Consider the following 13,439-nt stretch of genomic DNA (forward strand, 5'->3'; position numbering starts at 1 on the left):
GTCAATAGTTGTTTATTGAATGTATCTGAAGACCCCTCTAAATCAATTTCTGGACTGTGACCTGCTTGCTCTTTTTAAGAATAGTACTATATCACCCTCATTGCTGATGATTCAGATGACCAAAATGTAAAAACAAAAACAAAAAAAAACTCTATACATTTTTTGTTATATTATATTAAAAACTGTTTATTTCATTACTAAAAAATAATGATATCTGCAAACTTTATATAGAAAGGATGTATCCCGTATTTCAAAGTCTGACCCTGGTAAACGCATCAGGAATATGTGGTTAGATTGCATTAAATATACTTGAGCCCCATTACTGATGATGTAATTATTGAGGTTGTAACACCTTGGACAATGATGGAACATCCTGGTTTTCTGATGAGTGTTTGATATTCCATACAAGCAAATTTATCTGCATAGTTCCTGCAACAGTGCAAGTGTGCCACATCCACATTGTATGAAGAGTAGCAGCACTTTAATAACCTGGCTGGTGTTATGCAATCACTGTTTATGTATTCGTGAGCATTATTCTAAATTGCCCTTCTATTTTCAGACAAGTCTAATAGATGCATGGGTAAGATTTTTTTTCCCTCTCCTGACCCAATATTAAAAAAAAGACTTGCAGAAATAGATTTAACTGGTATAGGTCTGGTACTATGGCAATATTTTATATAGCTCTGTTCAAGTATCAAGTGTGTTTAATACTTTTGCTTGTTTAAACTCACTGTGCTTATGATATATGGTTATATTTTTGTTTAAGTTATATGCTACTATGCTGTTAATATATTTTCTATTTACCTAGACATACATGCTTTTATTCCCTCCTATGGAGATAATCTAAAGTGCAAAACCAGTTTGATTATTTTGTTTTAAATTCTGCAAATCTTAGTGTATTTATCAAAGTTCGTAGAGAGATAAAAGTGTGAGAGATACAGTACTAGCCAATCAGCTTCTTCCTTACATTTTACAGGCTGTGTTTGAAAAATGACAGGAGCTGATTGGTGGGTAATTTATAGCTCTCATAATTTTCTCTCTCTCCAAGCTTTGATAAATAATTTTAGACGCCCTAATCTTTTTCTTTTCTGTTTTGATTATATTATTGGTGGTAGTTTCAAATTTTCAGATCTATTTCCTTGGTAGAGGTTTTGATATTGCGTATAAATATAAACTATCAATGTCACTACCTTTTAAAGGAAATGTAACATATATGTGCTATACTAATTGCTACTATTTCATTTAAAAAAATTGTTTACTAGATTGCTTACAGCAGTTTAATAGTTTTAAACAACAAGGCATTTTTGATGTGATGATACTTTTATATGTGGTCCACAAGACCTAGTGGTATAGCCTCAGTGTTCACTTTGGCAATGTTCCGAAATATTGACACTGGCTTTGCAAAAAACAGGAAGTACTTGCGCATTTATGACTGTTAATGTAATTTATAAACACTTGGTTCATATTACAGATATTTTTTATTTTTTTGTAATTGTGCCAAACCTTTCATCCCAAGCTTCCTGACGAATAATGTTTCTTTATTTTAACCGCACAGATTATGACAAATTGATAAAATCTGGTTCTACATTTTCTTATAAATTATTGTTGTCTCCTATAAAAGAAGAGCTACTCTGATGTTATGATGACTGAGACTTATGCAATTTGAGAAATGAGTAATGGGTAGAGTTTGACACTGGCGATGACTGTGTTTATCATTCTTTTTGTATGTGGCAGATGAGTGGTTGAGGTGTGTTTCATCAGTAAATTATGAGGTATTGAGATGGAACCAAGACAAACAGTGGGTTTATGGGAAGGCTCCTAGCTGAAGGCAAGCGGCAAGTAATATGGAGAAGTACAGTAAGACAATAGTTAGGAATCTGGACAGAGCTGTGCATATTGACAGATATACATTGCGTTGTGGTCTAAGTGAAGTGAGCAGCTAGTTGTGTTGTAATTTGTTTAACATTTTTGTATTGTCTCCTGTTCAGGTCTATTGTGTCTGGTTTGGACTCTCCAGCCAAGACAATCTCCATGGAGAAGAAATTATTTCACAAGAGTAAAGAGCTGCAGGAAACACAGGACAAATGCCACAAGGTATTTAAATCAACAATTGGCCTCCCTGTTTGCAGCAGAAATGTACTTGCGTTCCTGGGGATCAAGAGCTTGCTATTATCTTTTGGGGCATAGAGCACTGTCCCAGCGACTCTCTTCCATCTTACAGATGATCTTACAGCTTGACAGTCATTTTTTTTCTCAGAGGTCTCATCTAGCTACCCTGGATTTCCCAACTTTAGCCAAGTGTAGGAAACGTCTCGTTTGAGAGAGGACAGCTTTCTTCATCGACGGAAATGATAATCTGATGCTTAGGAGGTTTTCTAAAAAAATTATAGACCTTTGTGTTTTTTGCATATAAATTATTTTTTGTACTTTGTATGCAACCTATGATCTTGGGCAAAGAGACTGTTTGGAATCTGATTATCCCCCCATACTTGGCACTTTCTGAAGAACTTAAATGGTTTATTCGCAATTCATGTGATAATGAGGCAAACCATCTTCTCATCGGAGCTGGATTTGGGATAATACTGAAGGGACATAAGCAGGTGAACATGACTATCCTACTGGCAAGCTGTGTGCTGTGGGCATTTTCCTCGGACTGTATGTACATTGGAACAGCCAGCCTGTGGATTACTTTATGAGCCCACCATTAGAAGAAGTGAGCTCGTTGTGACAGATTCGTTCACTAGTTGTGGCAGTATATAGGTCTTCTTTTTACACACAGATTTGCCACCAATGAGCTGTTTAAATCTTTCATTTTGTATATGTTACAGATGGAGCAAGAAATGACTCGACTACATCGTCGTGTGTCTGAGGTGGAGGCTGTTCTCAGCCAAAAAGAAGTTGAATTAAAGGCATCTGAAACACAGAGATCTCTCCTGGAACAAGACCTGGCAACCTACATCACAGAATGCAGCGTGAGCATGAAATCGCACTTTACATTGGAAATTGTCCCCATTCAGTTTCTGTTACCATGTGCAGTGTCCAGGGTGTAAATTTATAATCAACAATTAGAGGTTGATATGCATGCTCAGGAGCCAAGAGTACGGGCGTACAGACTTGTGTGCTCCTGGGTGGCAATGGTGTGTTTGCACGTCAGCTGAGGTTAGTGAGACTGTACTGACAGGCTAAGCAGAGTTGTGGGTACACAGAAATCCACGTGCAGATGGATCTCTTGCACCAAGGACTGGGCTGGTGTAAGTGAGCACTGATAATGATGACTACTATGAAAGCAAATGTATGGACAGGGGCAGTGCTGTCGCTTAAGGGCATATTTAATTCCATGCAAGCAATGTAACTCTAAATCAGCCTCACGTTTGTGTGTCTGTATGTATATATATATGTATATATATGTATATATATATATATATATATATATATATATCTACCTACCTATATCTAGGAGTGCCCCCTCATTTTGCATGCATATTGATGGGATAAGGCTTTTCCATAGGAGTGCACCCTGGCAAGTAACTTTTAGCTACCATACGAGTGCCGGATCACTGGAGTGTGTGTGTCTGTGTATATGTGTGTGTGTGTGTGTATATATATATCTGTATCTGTGTGTATATATATATATATATATATATATATGTATATATCTGTGTGTGTGTATATATACGAAGGGGCTGCGACCCCGATACGTAGATCATGCTACAATAAAAGCACTGTATTCATCACTTTAAACAAGTCTCCCAGTGCCGCTTGTATGGAGGTTCTATATACGGGAGGATGCACTCTCGTCTAAGAGGGCACGGGAGCAGCTTTGCACTACGGAGGGAAGCCACAGGAGTGCCGGGTAAAGTGGTTCTGTGTGTGTGTGTGTGTATATATATATATATATATATATATATATATATATATATATATATATATATATATATATCCGGAAAGTCCACACTCACTGCTGCAGTTCACAACATGGGCGGTGCTCCGTAAATGGCTCTCAAGAAGTCCAAAACATATCCAAAAAGAGTACAGGCACTCGCCACTTCCTTGATGAGGAAAAATTTATTGCCACTCACAGGTGTATCTCACATAGAGACAGTCAACAGCATGTCAGCAAAAGATGTCGACGTTTCGGCTCCATCTGAGCCTTATTCAAGACAGAATCACATCAGGTTCACACCCAGCAGCCCCTAACACACACCAAACCCTGAAGCACCTTTATAGCAGAGGCATATCACAAACCCCACCCATCAATCAACCAACAGGAAATAGCAAAAACACTAGTACTGCTGTGTCCAATCTGAAATATACATATAGCCCATCCACTGTGTCATAGCGCCAAACACATACATGGCATGTGGACACAATAAAGTATGCTATTAATACATCAGTTCGCCACCGGTTGCACTGTACCATGGACCATGTAATTTACATCATTGTCTGTCCCTGTGGGTACTATTATGTTGGTATGACAACAAGAAACTTTCGTGACAGGATGGCCAATCATCACACATCAATTCGAGCTGCACTGGTTTCCAAGGTGTCTGATAAACTAGTAGCTCAACATTTTGCAACCAAAGGGCATTCAATATCCAGTTTGAAGTGTATGTTGATCGATTATGTACCAAGACCTTCACGTGGGGGTGACTGGGAAAGGCTGTTAAGGCAACGAGAGGCTAAATGGATCTATGAGCTGGACACTTTAGCACCACGAGGGCTAAATGAGGCAAATCCACTTAATATTTTTCTCAGATAGGGCTATGACTAGACATCTTTACATGTTTCTCTAACGTCCTAAGTGGATGCTGGGGACTCCGTAAGGACCATAGGGAATAGCGGCTCCGTAGAAGACTGGGCACAAAAGTAAAGCTTTAGAACTACCTGGTGTGCACTGGCTCCTCCCCCTATGACCCTCCTCCAAGCCTCAGTTAGATTTTTGTGCCCGAACGAGAAGGGTGCACACTAGGTGGCTCTCCTGAGCTGCTTAGTGAAAAGTTTAGTTTTAGGTTTTTTATTTTCAGTGAGACCTGCTGGCAACAGGCTCATTGCATCGAGGGACTAAGGGGAGAAGAAGCGAACTCACCTGCGTGCAGAGTGGATTGGGCTTCTTAGGCTACTGGACATTAGCTCCAGAGGGACGATCACAGGCCCAGCCATGGATGGGTCCCAGAGCCGCGCCGCCGGCCCCCTTACAGAGCCAGAAGACAGAAGAGGTCCGGAAAATCGGCGGCAGAAGACGTCCTGTCTTCAACAAGGTAGCGCACAGCACTGCAGCTGTGCGCCATTGCTCTCAGCACACTTCACACTCCGGTCACTGAGGGTGCAGAGCGCTGGGGGGGGGCGCCCTGAGACGCAATAAAAACACCTTGGATGGCAAAAAATGCATCACACATAGCTCCTGGGCTATATGGATGAATTTAACCCCTGCCAGAATACATAGAAAAACGGGAGAGAAGGCCGCCGAGAAGGGGGCGGAGCCTATCTCCTCAGCACACTGGCGCCATTTTCCCTCACAGCTCCGTTGGAGGGAAGCTACCTGGCTCTCCCCTGCAGTCACTACACTACAGAAAGGGTTAAAAAAGAGTAGGGGGGCACTAATTACGCGCAGTATTAAAGATACAGCAGCTATAAGGGGAAAAACACTTATATAAGGTTATCCCTGTATATATATATAGCGCTCTGGTGTGTGCTGGCAAACTCTCCCTCTGTCTCCCCAAAGGGCTAGTGGGGTCCTGTCCTCTATCAGAGCATTCCCTGTGTGTGTGCTGTATGTCGGTACGTTTGTGTCGACATGTATGAGGAGAAAAATGATGTGGAGACGGAGCAGATTGCCTGTAATAGTGATGTCACCCCCTAGGGGGTCGACACCTGAGTGGATGAACTGTTGGAAGAATTACGTAACAGTGTCAGCTCTGTATAAAAGACAGTGGTTGACATGAGACAGCCGGCTACTCAGCTTGTGCCTGTCCAGACGTCTCATAGGCCGTCAGGGGCTCTAAAGCGCCCGTTACCTCAGATGGCAGATATAGACGCCGACACGGATACTGACTCCAGTGTCGACGGTGAAGAGACAAATGTGACTTCCAGTGGGGCCACACGTTACATGATTGAGGCAATGAAAAATATTTTACACATTTCTGATAATACGAGTACCACCAAAAAGGGGTATTATGTTCGGTGAGGAAAAACTACCTGTAGTTTTCCTGAATCTGAGAAATTAAATGAGGTGTGTGATGATGCGTGGTTTTCCCCCGATAACAACTGATAATTTCTAAAATGTTATTGGCATTATATCCTTTCCCGCCAGAGGTTAGGGTGCGTTGGGAAACACCCCCTAGGGTGGATAAAGCGCTCACACGCTTGTAAGAACAAGGGCTCTACCCTCTCCTGAGATGGCCGCCCTTAAGGATCCTGCTGATAGAAAGCAGGAGGGTATCCTAAAAGGTATTTACACACATACTGGTGTTATACTGCGACCAGCAATCGCCTCAGCCTGGATGTGCAGTGCTGGGTTGGCGTGGTCGGATTCCCTGACTGAAAATATTGATACCCTAGATAGGGACAGTATATTATTGCCTATAGAGCATTTAAAAGATGCATTTCTATATATGCGTGATGCACAGCGGAATATTTGCCGACTGGCATCAAGTCAAAGTGCGTTGTCCATTTCTACCAGTAGAGGGTTATGGACACGACAGTGGTCAGGTGATGCGGATTCCAAACGGCATTTGGAAGTATTGCCTTATTAAGGGGAGGAGTTATTTGGGGTCGGTCTTTCAGACCTGGTGGCCACGGCAACAGCTGGGAAATCCACGTTTGTACCCCAGGTCGCCTCTCAACATGAGAAGACGCCGTATTATCAGGCGCAGTCTTTTCGTGGGCAAGCGGGCAAAAGGTTCCTCATTTCTGCCCCGTGACAGAGGGAGAGGAAAAAGGCTGCAGAAATCAGCCAGTTCCCAGGAACAGAAACCCTCTCCCGCCTCTGCCAAGCCCTCAGTATGACGCTGGGGCTTTACAAGCAGAATCAGGCACGGTGGGGGCCCGTCTCAATGAATTTCAGCGCGCAGTGGGCTCACTCGCAAGTAGACCCCTGGATCCTTCAGGTGATATCTCAGGGGTACAAATTGGAATTCGGGACGTCTCCCCCTCGCCGTTTCCTAAAGTCGGCTTTACCGATGTCTCCTTCTGACAGGGAGACAGTTTTGGAAGCCATTCACAAGCTGTATTCCCAGCAGGTGATAATCAAGGTACCCCTCCTGCAACAGGGAACGGGGTATTATTCCACACTGTTGTGGTACCGAAGCCGGACGGCTCGGTGAGACCGATTCTAAATCTAAAATCTTTGAACACTTACATACAGAGGTTCAAATTCAAGATTGAGTCACTCAGAGCAGTGATTGCGAACCTGGAAGAAGAGGACTACATGATGTCTCGGTACATCAAGGATGCTTACCTTCATGTCCCAATTTACCCTTCTCACCAAGGGTACCTCAGGTTTATGGTACAGAACTGTCACTATCAGTTTCAGACGCTGCCGTAGGGATGGTCCACGGCACCCCGGGTCTTTACCAAGGTAATGGCTGAAATGATGATACTCCTTCGAAGGAAGGGAATTTTAGTTATCCCTTACTTGGACGATTCCCTGATAAGGGTAAGATCCAGGTAACAGTTGGAGGTCGGTGTAGCACTATCTCAGGTAGTGTTGCGGCAGCACGATTGGATTCTCAATATTCCAAAATCGCAGCTGATTCCGACGACTCGTCTTCTGTTCTTAGGGATGATCCTGGACACAGTTCAGAAAAAGGTGTTTCTCCCGGAGGAGAAAGTCAGGGAGTTATCCGAGCTAGTCGGGAACCTCCTATAACCGAGCCAAGTCTCAGTACATCAATGAGATGGTTCTGGAAAAAATGGTGGCTTCCTATGAAGCAATCCCATGCGGCAGATTCCACGCAAGAACTTTCCAGTGGGACCTGCTGGACAAATGGTCTGGGTCGCATCTTCAGATGCATCAGCGGATAACCCTGTCACCAAGCACAAGGGTGCCTCTCCTGTGGTGGTTGCAGAGTGCTCATCTTCTAGAGGGCCGCACATTCAGGACTGGGTCCTGGTGACCACGGATGCCAGCCTGCGAGGCTGGGGAGCAGTCACACAGGGAAGGAATTTCCAGAGCTTATGGTCAAGCCTGGAGACATCACTTCACATAAATATTCTGAAGCTAAGGGCCATTTACAATGCTCTAAGCTCAGCAAGACCTCTGCTTCAAGGTCACCCGGAGTTGATCCATTCGGACAACATCACGGCAGTCACCCACGTAAACAGACAGGGTGACACAAGAAGCAGAAGGGCAATGGCAGAAGCTGCAAGGATTCTTCGCTGGGCGGAAAATCATGTGATAGCACTGTCCGCATTATTCATTCCGGGAGTGGACAACTGGGAAGCAGAATTCCTCAGCAGACACGACCTCCACCCGGGAGAGTGGGGACTTCACCCAGAAGTCTTCCACATGTTTATAAAACTCGACAAGTATTGCGCCAGGTCAAGGGACCCTCAGGCAATAGCTGTAGACGCTCTGGTAACACAGTGGGTGTACCAGTCAGTGTATGTGTTCCCTCCTCTGCCTCTCATAACCAAGGTACTGAGAATTATAAGATGGAGAGGAGTAAGCACTATATTCGTGGCTCCGGATTGGCCAAGAAGGACTTGGTAACCGGAACTTCAAGAGATGCTCACGGAGGATCCGTGGCCTCTACCTCTAAGAAGGGACCTGCTCCAGCAAGGACCCTGTCTGTTCCAAGACTTACCGCGGCTGCGTTTAACGGCAGGGCGGTTGAACGCCGGATCCTGAAGGAAAAAGGCATTCCGGATGAAGTCATCCCTATCCTGATCAAAGCCAGGAAAGATATAACCGCAAAACATTATCACTGCATTTGGCGAAAATATGTTGCGTGGTGCGAGGCCAGTAAGGCCCCGACGGAGGAATTTTCAACTAGGTCGATTCCTACATTTCCTGCAAACAGGAGTGTCTATGGGCCTGAAATGGGGGTCCATTAAGGTTCAAATTTCGGCCCTGTCAATTTTCTTCCAAAAAGAACTAGCTTCAGTCCCTGAAGTTCAGACGTTTGTGAAAGGGGTACTGTATATACAGCCTCCTTTTGTGCCTCCAGTGACACCTTGGGATCTAAATGTAGTTTTTGGGTTCCAAAAGTCACATTGGTTTGAACCACTTAAATATGTGGAGTTAAAATATCTCACATGGAAAGTGGTCATGCTGTTGGCCCTGGCCTGGGCCAGGTGCGTGTCAGAATTGGCGGCTTTATCCTGTAAAAGCCCTCATCTGATTTTCCATTCGGACAGGGCGGAATTGAGGACTTGTCCTCAGTTTCTCCCTAAGGTGGTTTTCAGCGTTTCACCTGAATCAACCTATTGTGGTGCCTGCGGCTACTAGGGACTTGGAGGACTCCAAGTTGCTAGACGTTGTCAGAGCCCTGGAAATATAGGTTTCCAGGACGGCTGGAGTCAGAAAATCTGACTCGTTGTTTATTCTGTATGCACCCAACAAGCTGGGTGCTCCTGCTGCTAAGCAGACTATTGCTCGTTGGATTTGTAGTACAATTCAGCTTGCACATTCTGTGGCAGGCCTGCCACAGCCAAAATCTGTAAAAGCCCATTCCACAAGGAAGGTGGGCTCATCTTGGGCGGCTGCCCGAGGGGTCTCGGCTTTACAACTTTGCCGAGCAGCTACTTGGTCATGAGCAAATACGTTTGTAAAATTCTACAAATTTGATACCCTGGCTGAGGAGGACCGGGAGTTCTCTCATTGGTGCTGCAGAGTCATCCGCACTCTCCCGCCCGTTTGGGAGCTTTGGTATAATCCCAATGGTCCTTACGGAGTCCCCAGCATCCACTTAGGACGTTAGAGAAAATAAGAATTTACTTACCGATAATTCTATTTCTCATAGTCCGTAGTGGATGCTGGGCGCCCATCCCAAGTGCGGATTGTCTGCAATACTGGTACATAGTTATTGTTACCAAAAAATCGGGTTATTGCTGTAGTGAGCCATCTTTTCTAGAGGCTCCTCTGTTATCATGCTGTTAACTGGGTTTAGATCACAAGTTATATGGTGTGATTGGTGTGGCTGGTATGAGTCTTACCCGGGATTCAAAATCCTTCCTTATTGTGTACGCTCGTCCGGGCACAGTATCCTAACTGAGGCTTGGAGGAGGGTCATAGGGGGAGAAGCCAGTGCACACCAGGTAGTTCTAAAGCTTTACTTTTGTGCCCAGTCTCCTACGGAGCCGCTATTCCCTATGGTCCTTACGGAGTCCCCAGCATCCACTACGGACTACGAGAAATAGAATTATCGGTAAGTAAATTCTTATTTTTTTAATCATACATGTTTTTTTCTCTGACGTCCTAGTGGATGCTGGGAACTCCGTAAGGACCATGGGGAATAGCGGCTCCGCAGGAGACTGGGCACAACTAAAAGAAAGCTTTTAGACTACCTGGTGTGCACTGGCTCCTCCCACTATGACCCTCCTCCAAGCCTCAGTTAGATTTCTGTGCCCGGCCGAGCTGGATGCACACTAGGGGCTCTCCTGAGCTCCTAGAAAGAAAGTTTATTTTAGGTTTTTTATTTTACAGTGAGACCTGCTGGCAACAGGCTCACTGCATCGAGGGACTAAGGGGAGAAGAAGCGAACTTACCTGCTTGCAGTTAGCTTGGGCTTTTTAGGCTACTGGACACCATTAGCTCCAGAGGGATCGACCGCATGGAACTGGCCTTGGTGTTCGTTCCCGGAGCTGCGCCACCGTCCCCCTTACAGAGCCAGAAGCAAGAAGAGGTCCGGAAAATCGGCGGCAGAAGACATCAGTCTTCACCAAGGTAGCGCACAGCACTGCAGCTGTGCGCCATTGCTCCTCATGCACACTTCACACTCCGGTCACTGAGGGTGCAGGGCGCTGGGGGGCGGCGCCCTGAGCAGCAATAAAAACACCTTGGCTGGCAAATATATCACAATATATAGCCCCAGAGGCTATATATGTGATAAATACCCCTGCCAGAATCCATAAAAAAGCGGGAGAAAAGTCCGCGAAAAAGGGGCGGAGCTATCTCTCTCAGCACACTGGCGCCATTTTCTCTTCACAGTACAGCTGGAAGACAGCTCCCCAGGCTCTCCCCTGTAGTTTGCAGGCTCAAAGGGTTAAAAAGAGAGGGGGGGCACTAAATTTAGGCGCAATATTGTATATACAAGCAGCTATTGGGAAAAATTCACTCAATATAGTGTTAATCCCTAAATTATATAGCGCTCTGGTGTGTGCTGGCATACTCTCTCTCTGTCTCTCCAAAGGGCTGTGTGGGGTCCTGTCCTCAGTCAGAGCATTCCCTGTGTGTGTGCGGTGTGTCGGTACGGCTGTGTCGACACGTTTGATGAGGAGGCTTATGTGATGGCAGAGCAGATGCCGATAAATGTGATGTCGCCCCCTGTGGGGCCGACACCAGAGTGGATGGATAGGTGAAAGGTATAAACAGACAGTGTCAACTCCTTACATAAAAGGCTGGATGATGTAACAGCTATGGGACAGCCGTCTTCTCAGCCCGCGCCTGCCCAGGCGTCTCAAAGGCCATCAAAAACGCCCGCTCACTCAGATGGCAGACACAGATGTCGACACGGAGTCTGACTCCAGTGTCGACGAGGTTGAGACATATACACAATCCACTAGGAACATCCGTTACATGATCCCGGCAATAAAAAATGTGTTACACATTTCTGACATTAACCCAAGTACCACTAAAAAAAAGGGTTTTATGTTTGGGGAGAAAAAGCAGGCAGTGTTTTGTTCCCCCATCAAATGAGTGAATGAAGTGTGAAAAAGCGTGGGTTCCCCCGATAAGAAACTGGTAATTTCTAAAAAGTTACTGATGGCGTACCCTTTCCCGCCAGAGGATAAGTTACGCTGGGAGATATCCCCTAGGGTGGATAAGGCGCTCACACGTTTGTCAAAAAAGGTGGCACTGCCGTCTTAGGATACGGCCACTTTGAAGGTACCTGCTGATAAAAAGCAGGAGGCTATCCTGAAGTCTGTATTTACACACTCAGGTACTAGACTGAGACCTGCAGATAGTGCTGCTGCAGCGTGGTCTGTAACCCTGTCAAACAGGGATACTATTTTGCGAACATAAGACGTCTTATATATGAGGGATGCACAGAGGGATATTTTGCCGGCTGGCATCCAGAATTAATGCAATGTCCATTCTGTCAGGAGGGTATTAGAGACCCGACACTGGACAGGTGATGCTGACTTTAAAAGGCACATAGAGCCTTATAAGGGTGAGGAATTGTTTGGGGATGGTCTCTGGGACCTCGTATCCACAGCAACAGCTGGGAAGAATTTTTTTTACCTCAGGTTTCCTCACAGCCTAAGAAAGCACTGTATTATCAAAGGCGCTTCCTTTCTGCACAGAGACGAGGGAAAAAGCTGCACCAGTCAGCCAGTTCCCAGAATCAAAATTCTTCCCCAGCTTCCTCTGAGTCCACCGCATGATGCGGGGGCTCCACAGGCGTACCCAGGTACGGTGGGGGGCCGCCTCAAAAATTTCAGCGATCAGTGGGATCGCTCACAGGTGGATCCCTGGATCCTTCAAGTAGTATCTCAGGGGTACAAGCTGTAATTCGAGGTGTCTCCCCCCTGCCGTTTCCTCAAATCTGCCTTGCCGACAACTCCCTCAGGCAGGGAGGCTGTGATAGAGGCAATTCACAAGCTGTATTACCAGCAGGTGATAGTCAAGGTGCCCCTACTTCAACAAGGACGGGGTTACTATTCCACACTGTTTGTGGTACCGAAACCGGACGGTTCGGTGAGACCCATTTTAAATTTGAAATCCTTGAACAAATACATAAAAAAATTCAAGTTCAAGATGGAATCGCTCAGGGCGATTATTGCAAGCCTGGAGGAGGGGGATTACATGGTATCCCTGGACATCAAGGATGCTTACCTACATGTCCCCATTTACCATCCTCACCAGGAGTACCTCAGATTTGGGGTACAGGATTGCCATTACCAATTCCAAACACTGCCGTTTGGACTGTCCACGGCACCGAGGGTCTTTACCAAGGTAATGGCAGAAATGATGATACTCCTTCGAAAAAAGGGAGTTTTAATTTTCCCGTACTTGGACGATCTCCTTATAAAGGCAAGGTCCAAGGAGCAGTTGTTGGTCGGAGTAGCACTATCTCGGGAAGTGCTACAACAGCACGGATGGATTCTATACATTCCAAAGTCACAGCTGGTTCCTACCACACGCCTACTGTTCCTGGGAATGGTTCTGGACACAGAACAGAAAAAAGTGTTTCTCCCGCAGGAGAAAGCCAAGGAGCTGTCATCTCTAGTCAGAGACCTCCTGAAACCAAAACAGGTATCGGTGCATCACTGCACAC

At 45.5% G+C, this 13,439-nt stretch overlaps 1 protein-coding gene across 6 annotated transcripts in view; it reads left to right on the top strand.

Moving 5' to 3' along the window:
* The window catches only part of CIT (citron rho-interacting serine/threonine kinase), a 541,532-nt gene that overhangs the window by 163,791 nt on the left and 364,302 nt on the right, over positions 1-13,439 (top strand). For 5 of the 6 annotated variants that reach the window (XM_063913147.1, XM_063913146.1, XM_063913148.1 and 2 more), the window contains 2 exons: positions 1,989-2,094; positions 2,829-2,972. In XM_063913147.1, coding sequence (XP_063769217.1) covers positions 1,989-2,094; positions 2,829-2,972 — 250 coding nt within the window. The other variant, XM_063913151.1, reaches the window with a different exon arrangement.

This window comes from Pseudophryne corroboree, chromosome 1 (genome assembly GCF_028390025.1).
Source record: "Pseudophryne corroboree isolate aPseCor3 chromosome 1, aPseCor3.hap2, whole genome shotgun sequence".
In the NCBI taxonomy this organism is placed as follows: domain Eukaryota; kingdom Metazoa; phylum Chordata; class Amphibia; order Anura; family Myobatrachidae; genus Pseudophryne; species Pseudophryne corroboree.